We start from the raw sequence: 13,247 nt of genomic DNA, 5'->3' as shown, positions 1-13,247 counted from the left end.
GCACCGTCACCTGCAAAGGGTGCGGCAAGAAAGGCCACTATGTCACGGTCTGCCAGGCCCGCGCCGTGGCAGCGGTCGCCAGCGACTATCATCAGCCTTTGTTCCAGGTCCCGGCCGTCCAAGGCCCACCGCCGCCCTCCTACCCACAGGCAGTGTGCGACCCACGGGCGTGGCCATTTTGCCCCCCGGCCACCACGCTGGGTGGATGGGCGGCGCCATTTTTTCCCTCGCCGGCACCATCTTCTGTATCCCCGGACTCCATGTGCGACCCGTGGCTGACGCCATCTTGGATGGGGCCTCAAGCCCCCAGCGCTGCCGACACCACGCTGCCTGACCAGAACTCCCCCTTGCTGCAGCTGGCCTCCGTGACCCTGGACCAGAGTCGGCCCCGGACGCTAGCGAAAGCCACCACAACGATCGCTATCAACGGCCACGTGACGTCGTGCCTGATCGACTCCGGGAGCATGGAAAGCTTCGTCCACCCCGACACGGTAAGGCGCTGTTCCCTTGTCACCCATCCCGTAAACCAACGGATCTCCCTGGCCTCCGGGTCACACGCAGTGGAGATAAAGCGGTTCTGCCTAGCGAACCTCACTGTCCAAGGCAGGGAATTCCGCAATTTCCGCCTGTACGTTCTGCCGCACCTCTGCGCAGCCACTCTCCTTGGGCTGGATTTCCAGTGCCATCTGAAAAGCCTGACTTTTAAATTCAGCGGCCCCATTCCCCCCCTTACTGTCTGCGGCCTTGCGACACTTAAGGTCAAACCGCACTTCTACCGGCCAGAGAGGGCGCACCTGATAAAGGCTTCCCGTCCCTTTGAACGCCTCAGAATGGATTTCAAAGGCCCCCTCCCCTCTACCGACCGCAACACGTCCTTAACGTGATTGACGAATACTCCCCGTTCCCATTCGCCATCCCCTGCCCAGACATGACCACAACCACCGTCATCAAGGCCCTCCAGGGTATTTTTACACTGTTCGGTTTCCCCGGGTACATACACAGTGATAGGGGGGCCTCCTTCATGAGCGACGAACTGCGTCAATTCCTGCTCAGCAAAGGCATCGCCTCCAGCAGGACGACCAGTTACAACCCCCGGGGAAACGGGCAGGTAGAGAGGGAGAACGGAATGGTCTGGAAGACCGTCCTGCTGGCCCTTCGGTCCAGGAATCTCCCAGTCTCCCGTTGGCAAGAAGTCCTCCCAGTGGCCCTTCACTCCATTTGGTTCCTGCTCTGTACTACCACAAACCAGACACCTCACGAACGTCTCAGGACGTCCCAGGAAGTCCTCCTCCAGGACCTCGCTCCCAACCTGGCTAGCGACACCCGGACCCGTCCTGATGCGGAAACACGTTGGTCGAGAGGGTCCACCTGCTGCATGCCAACCCCCAGTACGCCTACGTAGTGTACCCTGACGGCCGCCAAGACACGGTTTCCCTTCGGGACCTGGCGCCCGCCGGAGCCCCACGCGCACCCGCACCATTGCCCCCACCCCCACCCTCCCCGCAGCACCTGACCGGAGGGTCAGAACTACCGCCGCCCCTACTCAGCGCCGAACAGGCACCGACGCCCCCTACAGGCGCCCCTCCCTCTGCCCACTTTTCGCCCCAACAGCGCCGCCTAGGTGTGACGAAGCTGTCAGGGAGGAAGACACCACGTTCCCGGAGCCACAACCGCCGGGGCCTACACCAGGATCACCGCCAAAGCCCAGATGCTCCAGAAGGACAACCAGGCCACCCAATCGTCTGATTGCTGCACCATTAAACAATAAAAACTTTCTCTGTTACCCTCGACATCATGGTACCTGCAATACCTGGTCCTACCATGCAAAAGGCGACAGTAACACTGGCCATCACCCTGCTGGGTTCTTTTTTAACAGGGGGTGAATGTGGTAATACCAGGTATTGCCGTACCTGAGAGGTGGATGCCCATTGGCCAGACCTAGGAGTCTACCATTGGCCAACGTACGTAGCTCCGCCCTGAGAGGCGGGGTATAAGAACCCATGCCGTCCCAGCAGCCTTCACTTTCTGTATCGGAGCTGCTGGGTACAGTTCTAGCTGATTAAAGCCGATTAGTTATGACTCTCCTTGTCTCACGAGTAATTGATTATGCATCAATGTATAGTTGAATAGATGAGCCTCGAGTAGACTGAAATTGGGGGCCCATTAATTAGTGGGCAAGGGGTTTAAGGGAAAGTTGCGAAGAGAGGGATTAATGTGTTTTATTGCCAGCAATGGACAAAAAGGGAGAAACAAACGCTCAGGGACAAATGAAGTGGGACAGAAGCAGACACAGTTGCGGGAAAAGTAGACCATTTTAGCACGGTCCATGAGCAACACCACGTGAGATTAAAGATATTCTAGCAATTTTATCACCACACATGAAATACGAGGCACTAACCTCTTGCAAACAGCAAGGGCAGCAGCATCCAGTACACTTCAGGGGCCGGTACAAAGTCATGACTTCTTGTCCTAGGTTGTCAATAATCTTCATGTCAAAGGAACGCATATTCCCACAGCAATTCCGATTACAGAAGTCATTTTCTTCAGCAGCGAAGTAGACCAGTTGGCCGAGGCTGTTCTTAATTTGGTATTTGTTATTGGTCTCAAACCCGGTTAAGACTAAAGTAAACAGAATGATGAAAACATTGGTGAATTAGAGAAAAGTGTGTAAACCATTGCGCCAGCGATAGGTATTTGAACTTAAGAAACCTGGGGGGTGGGGAAGCACAACCCAGGATCAAGCAAGCAAGGGGCCAAGGTGACTCAAGTAATAACACCATTTCAAAAACCTGTGGATGTTGGCGGCACAGTAGAACAGTGGTTAGCACAGTTGCTTCACAGTTCCAGGGTCCCAGGTTCGATTCCCGGCTTGGGTCACTGACTGTGTGGAGTCTGCGCGTTCTCCCCGTGTCTGCGTGGGTTTCCTCCGGGTGCTCCGGTTTCCTTCCACAAGTCCCGGAAGACTGTTAGGAGAATTGGTCATTCTGAATTCTCCCTCCGTGTACCCGAACAGGTGCCGGAATGTTGCAACTAGGGGCTTTTCACAGTAACTTCATTGCAGTGTTAATGTAAGCCTACTTGTGACAATAAAGGGGGGGGGGGGGGCGGAGGCCAGTGCCTGCACCATGTAGTTGAAGCCCTGCATCATGGAGCTCATGCCATGGAGGCCATGAGCTGAACCATGAAGCAGACTTCCCCCACCATGGAGTACACAGCCTGTGCCAAGGTCTCCACAGCAGGTGCTACCCTTGCAGTGTGGGCTTCATTGCGTTGGGGTGACGACACCAACTCCTCGGACAGAAGGTGATGGGACTCTTCCAGTCGGCCTTGTAGTCTGAGGACCAATGCTGTAATCCCTTCCTGAGGCTCGTGACTCTGCCTTTGCAGTTCCTGTAGCTCTGGGACGACCATTCCCAGGGGCACGTCGTTGGCTAGGAACTCAGCAGACTCCTGGGCTCCAGCATCTCTCCAAGTGCCGGTTCCCATGGACATCCATTCCTCCGCGTGCTGTGGATCTTCAGCTGTGAGGTGCTCACCAATCAGTGACCCAGAAGCCTGCCTACTGGTTAATCACACCGAGGTGTGAGTATCTGTACTGGTGGAGGGTGTGAGGATAACTGTGATGCCTCCGAGATGTTCATCTCTGAGATGGCTCCCTCAGAGTTGCTGGGGCCTGTATTGCCCAGAGGGTGCGAGGGTGGTCTGGGCTGGTTAACAGATTGACCTTCAAGAGGAGTGAGATGGCATCAGTGTATCACGGGGGATAAATGATGGGAGAATATTAACTCACGTGAGGCTTGCACCATGGCTGCATGTCTTGACAGTTCTCAATTTTGTCTGCTGCACCCACTTTGCCCTCTGCACATGTGCGGTCCTGCTCCTCGCCTGCCAGCTCAACGGCCCTCTTCTCAAAGGGCGTTAGGCATCTCAGCTCGAGCATGGCTCCAGCAGACTGTGCCTACTCACACCGGGTGTACTTGAGTTTGGCCGACAATGAGACAGATGGGGAGAGTGTAGGCAAGAGCTCTGCCAGGTCAGATGGTGATGAAGTCTGGCATGTGGAGGGGTGGCACGGGGAGGGAGGGTGGCACCAGGCACCATGAGAAGTGTTGGGAATCCAGGAGGTGGCTGAGTGATGAGAGATCACGGTGAAGGGGTGCACCGGTATACATCAGCCTGGCTGCACGAAGGTCATTCATCTTCTTCCGGCACTATTGCCCCATCCTCTTATGCAGCGAGCTGGCAGTCACAATCGTGGCCACTGCCTCCCAGGTGGACGTGGTGACCTTGGTTGATGGACGCCTGCGGGAACGTGGGCAGAGGGTGTCGTGCCTCTGCTCCACACAATCCAGGAGTTTGCTAAGCATGCCCTCTGAAAATCCTGGTGCTGTCTTTGTGGCAGCCCCCTCCCCCTGATTGGACTTAGACAAATGTTGGGGAGGCATTTATAAGGAGCTCCCCATTGATTGCAGAGATTAAGTTTTCCTGAGGTGAGCAAATCAAGAGGCGAGCCACCACAAGCTCGCCGTGAATCACTTGGGGGGTGGGGGAGGGATAAAATTGTTAAAGAGCCTCAATATTTGGTGAGTTTCCCGCCATTGGCGGGATTCTCAACAGATTCCTCGCCGGAACCGACACTTTGAAAAAATATGGTGCGATTCCGCCATCATTTACGGATTGATTGGAGCTCCTTCATAAACACACAACATCATTCAGAGGCACCACCAGCAGGAACAAGGTGGAATAAAGACTCCCAAGAGTGAAACGAAATACACAATGTATGGACAGCTAATACATAGCAGTCTTTTGAAGGGTTAACAAAATCCACTCACGGAGCAGCCGAGAGTTAAAAATCCTGCCTCCAGGCAGAGATTAGCCTGAACTCCTTTTTAAGTTTACTGATTAGTTAGATTATTTTCTGCTACACCAAAGTTTGGAACTATGAATTCCGCCTTACACATGGCAAAGAATAAACCCTGTCTACATATTAGAAATGGAACCACTGCCGTACATATTGTCCATGCAATCTTCGCCCACTGTTGAACTGGAAGCTTTCCCCCACATGTTAGAAATGCAAGTTGCCTCTTAAATATTGGAACTGGCAGTTCTGCTGTATGCAAAATCTAGACCAGGCACCAAAAATCTGGTTTCACAGAAACCCTGGTCATGGGTAGAGAAAAAAAAGGATATTGAGCATTATTGATTAGAGTAAATACTTATTATAAATGTACTGTTTATAAATGTACTTTTTTATAAATGCAGCTAAAGTGTGGGCCAGGTCTTGTAGAATCATAGGATCCTTCAGTGCAGAAGGAGGCCATTCGGCCCATCAAGTCTGCACCAACCCTCCGAAGGAACACCCCACCTGCCCTCGCCCCGTAACCCCACTAAGCAACTTAGCATATCCAATCACCCTAACCGGCACACCTTTGGACTGTGGGAGCAAATCAGAACACCTGGAGGAAACCGACGGGGACACAGGGAGAACGTGCAAACTCCACCCAGACAGTCACCCAAGTTGGGAATCGAACCCGGGTCCCTGGCGCTGTGAGGCAGCAATGCTTACCACTGTGCCACCGTGCTGCCCCTAGTTCTAACATACAGGGAAATACTTGAGTTCGTGTCACGCAATCTCCTCCAGAAGGCAAAGAGGAACTGGAGCTCGGCAAATGACAAGAAAATCAGGGCGGATAAAAAGCTGATTTAATCTCGCAAAGCTGATGTCACCCCCTTCTGCACTTTGTCCATACAGCAACTTACCTTCCAACAGCTCCACCTGCTGGTGAACCAGAAGCTGGTCGATCTGTGACAGAAACAGGAGCATTAAATTTCTTGAATAAACAAATGAAGGAGGAAATTGCATGAAAAGGAACAATCATTTCAGTCGGAACAATGTCAATTGGCAATTTTGGGCATTTTGAACATTGGATATTGGAACATCCCTATAAATACAAGGAATGTGTTATAATTATAGTGCCTGTTGTTTCCATATACAGATAATCGCTTCATGTGCCTGCATTGAAATAGTGGGTATATTAGGTGAAATATTGCAAACAGTAATTTTCAGGCTATAGTTATTCTAAACTGAAAACCTAGCTTATGGATAAAACTTTCAAAGACTTTCAAAACGACTGTAAAGGATAATAACATCATTTATTTAACACCTTTAATATCGAGGATAGACCCAAGACTGCATCAAATTTGGGCCTCCACTATAATGTAGGGGTTAAATAGCAGAGGACAGCACTGTTCACAGTGGCTGCTTTTCTGCTGAGGGTCCACCCCATTCGATCCTTTCCACTGCTGTCCCCAGATTTCCATAGCTCTCCTGTCAAAGTATTGGGATAATTGCCATAGAAATTGGTTGTAGTCCTTGCACGCCTTCAACTTGTCGTCATAGACCGGCGCTTTTAGGCAACTAAGAAATCCATTTAAGTAGACTTTGCTGTTTCCCTGGCAAATAGTGTGCACTCCTTCTCTATAGGAAGATGCGGCAGTTCGCTCATTACAGAGAGCCATGGCTGAAGGTTATCACAGGACCCCCACATATGTGCAATGGTGATGCTTGCAGTATGAGGAGAGACTGGGTGGAGTGGGCCTCTCTTCACTGGAATTTAGGAGAACGAGAGAGGATTTTATTGAAACGTGTTCAATTTTGACAGGGATGTTGTTTCCTCTGACGGAGGGGGTGTCTGGAACAAGGGGTCACAGTGCGGGGTTAGACCATTTTTTGGACTGAGAGGAAGAGAAGCTTCTTCACTCAGAGGGTGTCGAACCTGAAGGCGCGGGGGTACGGTGTTGAGATAGACGATCAACCATAATCATAATGAATGTCGGGGCAGGCTCGGAAGGCTGAATGGCCTACCCCTGCTCCTATTTCCTTTGTTTCTCTGTTTAATCTAAACATGACCGAGCACGAATTTTGATGAGGAGATGGAACATCTGGGGAGATTTGTGCTGAGCAGCATGTTAGTTCCTCAGTTCCACTGTCTCACAATGTCATTTCCCCATCCCAACCTCTCATGTCCTCGAGCTCTCTCTCTCTTCATGGAGGACACATCTTAAAAACCTACCGTATCTCCTCTGTTCTGATTGCACAAAATGGTGATGCAGGCAAGACGTGCCACATGGGCTACTGCTACTCCTACTTCCTATGTTGGACATTTGCTTAGGCTGCAGTTGAAATGCTGGGTGGATTTGCCAAATTGTCAGACAGAAATCTGGCGTGGAACCCTGCAGTTTCACAGACCACTTTTCTCATGGGATCTCATGCAGCCTTGCCAAAAAAAAGAGTGGGCGTAGTTTACGCCGACACTCTGACGGGGCAGGGTCTCATTTAGAGGCGGGGAACCAACTCGAAAGAGATCGGAGCACCATCTTTAAAGGGCTCCCTGACCAACGCTGCTGCCTAATGGTCCCCAGACCACAACATCAAGGTTTCGGGGGTGGGGGGGGCTTTCCTCGTACCCTGATATTCATCGGCGGCAGCACCCCTTACAGCACCCCACCCCCCCCCCCCCCCGACACCCCCTACAGCGCCCCCCCCCCCCACACGACATTCATCGCTGGGTAACTCCAGCCGCTGACAATCCTTCCTAGCATCCCCCCCTCAATGTCCATTCTCCCCCCTCCCACCACACAACAATGCAACCCATCCCACGGGGCTCCCATTAGGTTTCTGCCCCGGCACTGCCCATTGGCACAGGTTGACACTGCCAGGTTAGTGCCAACCTGGCAGTGCCAACTTGTGCCAGGGGACAGTGGCACGTCACGCTACCCCCTCCCCCCCCTTCCCGGGACTGTACTTATCTCTGTGCCCCTGGAGGGATCTCTCGACTGCCTCACGCCTGGCACAAGCTGTTGCAAACATCACCGGTATGATGGGGAGGGGGTGGCATTGTTAGTCAAGGACAGTATTCCGGTGGCAGAAAGGACGTTTGATGAGGACCCGTCTACTGAGGTAGTATGGGCTGAGGTTAGAAACAGGAAAGGAGAGGTCACCCTGTTATGGGTTTTCTATAGGCCTCCGAAAAGTTCCAGAGATGTAGAGGAAAGGATTGCAAAGATGCTTCTGGATAGGAGCGAACGCAACAGGGTAGTTGTTATGAGGGACTTTAACTTTCCAAATATTGACTGGAAACGCTATAGTTCGAGTACTTTAGATGGGTCCGTTTTTGTCCAACGTGTGCAGGAGGGTTTCCTGACACAGTATGTAGATAGGCCACCGAGAGACGAGGCCATTTTGGATTTGGTACTGGGTAGTGAACCAGGACAGGTGTTAGATTTGGAGGTAGGTGAGCACTTTGGTGATAGTGATCACAATTCGATTACGTTTACTTTAGTGATGGAAAGGGATAGGTATATACGCAGGGCAAGAGTTATATCTGGGGGAAAGGCAATTATGATGTGATGAGGCAAGACTTAGGATGCATCGGACGGAGAGGAAAACTGCAGGGGATGGGCACAATGGAAATGTGGAGCTTGTTCAAGGAACAGCTACTGTGTGTCCTTGATAAGTATGTACCTGTCAGGCAGGGAAGAAGTGGTCGAGCAAGGGAACCATGGTTTACTAAAGCAGTCGAAACACTTGTCAAGAGGAAGAAGGAGCCTCATGTAAAGATGAGACATGAAGGTTCAGTTAGGGCGCTCGAGAGTTACAAGTTAGCTAGGAAGGACCTAAAGAGAGAGCTAAGAAGAGCAAGGAGGGTACATGAGAAGTCTTAGGCAGGTAGGATTAAGGATAACCCTAAAGCTTTCTATAGATATGTCAGGAATAAAAGAATGACTAGGGTAAGAGTAGGGCCAGTCAAGGACAGTAGCGGGATGTTGTGCGTGGAGTCCGAGGAGATAGGAGAGGTGCTAAACGAATATTTTTTGTCAGTATTCACACAGGAAAAAGATAGTGTTGTCGAGGAGAATACTGAGATTCAGGCTACTAGACTAGAAGGGCTTGAGGTTCATAAGGAGCAATTCTGGAAAGTGTGAAAATAGATAAGTCCCCTGGGCCGGATGGGATTTATCCTCGGATTCTCTGGGAAGCTAGGGAGGAGATTGCTGAGCCTTTGGCTTTGATCTTTAAGTCATCTTTGTCTACAGGAATAGTGCCAGAAGACTGGAGGATAGCAAATGTTGTCCCCTTGTTCAAGAAGGGGAGTAGAGACAACCCCGGTAACTATAGACCAGTTAGCCTTTCTTCTGTTGTGGGCAAAATCTTGGAAAGGTTTATAAGAGATAGGATGTATAATCATCTGGAAAGGAATAATTTGATTAGAGATAGTCAACATGGTTTTGTGAAGGGTAGGTCGTGCCTCACAAACCTTATTGAGTTCTTTGAGAAGGTGACCAAACAGGTGGATGAGGGTAAAGCAGTTGATGCGGTGTATATGGATTTCAGTAAAGCGTTTGATAAGGTTCCCCACGGTAGGCTACTGCAGAAAATACGGAGGCATGGGATTCAGGGTGATTCAGCAGTTTGGATCAGAAATTGGCTAGCTGGAAGAAGACAAAGGGTGGTGGTTGATGGGAAATGTTCAGACTGGAGTCCAGTTACTAGTGGTGTACCACAAGGATCTGTTTTGGGGCCACTGCTGTTTGTCATTTTTATAAATGACCTGGAGGAGGGCGTAGAAGGGTGGGTGAGTAAATTTGCAGATCTCAGTGTCCATGTACACAGATCTCTGAAAGTTGCCACCCAGGTTGAGAGGGTTGTTAAGGAGGCGAATGGTGTGTTAGCTTTTATTGGTAGAGGGATTGAGTTTCGGAGCCATGAGGTCATGTTGCAGCTGTACAAAACTCTGGTGCGGCCGCATTTGGAGTATTGCGTGCAATTCTGGTCGCCGCATTATAGGAAGTATGTGGAAGCATTGGAAAGGGTGCAGAGGAGATTTACCAGAATGTTGCCTGGTATGGAGGGAAGATCTTATGAGGAAAGGCTGAGGGACTTGAGGCTGTTTTCATTAGAGAGAAGAAGGTTAAGAGGTGACTTAATTGAGGCATACAAGATGATCAGAGGATTGGATAGGGTGGACAGTGAGAGCCTTTTTCCTCAGATGGTGATGTCTAGCACGAGGGGACATAGCTTTAAATTGAGGGGAGCTAGATATAGGACAGATGTCAGAGGTAGGTTCTTTACTCAGAGTAGTAAGGGCGTGGAATGCCCTGCCTGCAACAGTAGTGGACACGCCAACACTAAGGGCATTCAAATGAGCATTGGATAGACATATGGATGATAAGGGAATAGTGTAGATGGGCTTTAGAGTGGTTTCACAGGTCGGCGCAACATCGAGGGCCGAAGGGCCTGTACTGCGCTGTAATTTTCTATGTTCTATGTCACGTTGTCGAGGTATGAATATTTGGTGAGCGGGGAATCACTTGGGGGGTGGGGCGGGTGGGGGGGGAGGGGGTGAAGGTGGGGCGCCGCTCATAATATTAAAATTCCTTCAAATTTTACAAGTATGGGGTTCACAACCTTTGTGGGTGTGAATCTCATGGCATCACCGGCGAGGGCCGAGGAAAAATTGGGAAGTCCGACCTCTCCGGCGAGAATCGTGTTTTCCGATTATTCCGCCCCTCACCGCCGATCCCACGGACAGCGAGTGTGGGCTCGGGGCTGCGGTGTGCAATTTTGAGCAGTCTGTTATCGGTAGGATATTGGACGATTCACCGGACTGATTTAAGGGATGGGAGGCTAAAGGATTGACATGGGGGAAGCTTTCGTCATTGGAGCAAAGAAGGTTAGGAGGAAGGATCTCACAGAGGATTCAAAATTACGGGAGTGTAAATTTGAAAGATTATTGCCACAGATTGGTGAATCTGCAGCAAGGCACACGGACTGTATCGTTTAAAGATTTATTTATTTAAATATCGACTTCCATTGTGGCCAAGGGCTAAATTCAGGTCAGCTTTACAATCAATCATTTTAAGTATAAAAACACAGAAACTGACAGAAAGAACAGCATACAATAACGTACTGATCATTAGTTCAGGGTCTCTATGTTATCAAGATTCATATTTTAACAGTCATTAGAGTTTGTTCATTTGCGTAGGTGAGATAGGCATTGGGCAATTCTTAAATGTCGTGGTTTTAAATTATGGTTCAGTGTGAGTGCTGTAGCTGGTCGCCAATATGCGATCTGTCTGTGGGTAACATATTGTGAAGTTTGGGGTTCCACAGCGGTCTCGCAAAAGTACAACAATGTTCTCGAGTGTCTCCAGACTGCATTTGTGAAAGGCACCTGAATAACCATGGCAATTCGGGCCAAAAATGACTCCGCACCCCCTTTCCTGAACACTCTCAATGCCTTTACAGTGATCCTACTCGACCACACTGGTGCCTCGCATTCCAGTACCAATGATGGGAAAATGATCATCGTTTGAGAGGGAAATGATGCTTCAGCTTTTTGAAGCATGTACAGATGGCTGTTAGCTCATTTAACAATGGAACTGATATGTTATGATTAATATATGATAAAAAATATCCTGTGATAAATACAATGAGCAATCTGTATTTCTATTAGATGGGAAAAGATAAGACAGAGAAAATTCCTGTCAGTTGTAAGGACCACAGTTCCAGTGGATAACAGGTTTATTGAAACCTCTTTGATAATACTTCAATTGTGGTCACAAAACAGGGCAGAGTACAATTAGTAACGACCAGTGAACAATTATACAAGTCAGCAACGCAAATTGTAAATTACCTTCTGCTGGACCTTATCGCTGGTCAGCATTAATTACCCATCCCTTCACAAGGAGGTGGTCAGTTGCCTCCTTGAACCGCTGCAGTCCCTCCAAAGGAGGAACCATTTAGATTTATTTTATGAACCCAATACCCCCAGAGGGGTAAGAGCCAATGCTCCATATTCCCAGAGGGCAGTGTCACAAAGAGTGTCTCGATGTGTTCAAGGTATTAAGTTAATTAGACTCTATGCACCTTTGTTAAAGCAATGGCGAATACAACTTCAGTCAAAAGGCGTACTCAAGAGCTGACCAAATAACATTGACACTTGAGTAATGTGCGACAGGTGAGCTAGCATTCTTCAAAGTACAAACACGTTATTTGTGCTACAGCTAATTGAGCAAAAGTTCCTGCTTGATCAACAACGCGTGCTTTATTTCGAAGGATATCATCAAACTTTTAATTTACCTGTGCAAGATATTCCAGCCCTGGTGGGCAATCTGGGATACCACTTGGCAATGGCATCATCTGAAGAGCTCCTTTCTGTCCTGGAGGAACTTGATTGGCATAGGCCCCAGGTGGTTGGACAATGGGAGGCTGTGTACCAGGTGGATAGGCACCAGGCGGATAGGCACCAGCCGGATAAGCACCAGGCGGATAGGCACCAGGCGGATAGGCACCAGGCGGATAGGCACCAGGCGGATAGGCACCAGGCGGATAGGCACCAGGCGGATAGGCACCAGGCGGATAGGCACCAGGTGGATAGGCACCAGGCGGATAGGCACCAGGAGGGTAAGCACCATACGGATAACAATCAGGTGAGAAGGCAACAGCAGGCTGGGTTCCAGGCGGATGGGCAACAGGGGGCTGGCCCCCAGGTGGCTGGGTTTCAGGAGGCTGTGCAGCAGGTGGCTGTGTCTCAGATGGCTGAGGATCAGCTCCTAAACACATAACATAATAAGCAAACATATGATTGTCTTTAGAAATCAAAGTTTACCACATCTAATAAAACCATTGGTTGACCACAAGAACATTCTTATTAATCTCGCAAATGCTCCATTTGCATTAAAGCTTCTTTGAATATGAATAATATTTGACTTGAAGCATTAACTCTCTTTCTTGCCCCACAGATGCTGCCAGGCCAGAGTATTTCCAACACTCCCCACTTTTATTTTTGTTTATTCTAGCCACCCGCCACCTTTAGATTTTGGGTATTAATGGTGTGTGTGTGTCTGCGTGCATGCAGGTATATCTTGCTCGGTGTTCCTGCTGGCCTGTATAAGACCAGTGTATGAGAAACTAAAGGCAACAGCGCAATATAACAGTGACATGTGTGTTTTAGGAAATTTAACTCAAAATAATTTATTTTGGCAGTAAGTAAAGCCAGGGGAACCAGGGGGAGAAGTGAACTCCAGTTTAAGAGTCACTCAAAAAGACAACGTAAGTCGGCCAAATGCTCTGTGACTTCTACTGTGCGAGCCAGCAGATGGAGATGTTTCATTCAGGTAGTCAAGGAATTTAACCAGGTGATTACAATGTAAGGACTTTCTAAACCCACATTGCAATGCTGACA

The 13,247-nt window shown here is 49.5% G+C and overlaps 1 protein-coding gene across 1 annotated transcript in view; it reads right to left on the bottom strand.

The window, feature by feature from the left end:
* Window positions 1-13,247, bottom strand: part of LOC140389615 (phospholipid scramblase 2-like) — a 107,524-nt gene that overhangs the window by 32,344 nt on the left and 61,933 nt on the right. The window contains exons 3-5 of the mRNA XM_072473884.1: window positions 12,143-12,615; window positions 5,761-5,803; window positions 2,399-2,619 (exon numbers count right to left, since the gene is read on the bottom strand). Of these exons, the coding sequence (XP_072329985.1) occupies window positions 2,399-2,619; window positions 5,761-5,803; window positions 12,143-12,615 (737 nt within the window). The remainder of the gene's footprint in view (window positions 1-2,398; window positions 2,620-5,760; window positions 5,804-12,142; window positions 12,616-13,247) is intronic.

This window comes from Scyliorhinus torazame, chromosome 14 (assembly GCF_047496885.1).
Source record: "Scyliorhinus torazame isolate Kashiwa2021f chromosome 14, sScyTor2.1, whole genome shotgun sequence".
In the NCBI taxonomy this organism is placed as follows: Eukaryota; Metazoa; Chordata; class Chondrichthyes; order Carcharhiniformes; family Scyliorhinidae; genus Scyliorhinus; species Scyliorhinus torazame.
The sequence above is the reverse complement of the archived record's forward strand: the minus strand, read 5'-3'. Positions and strand labels throughout refer to the sequence as shown.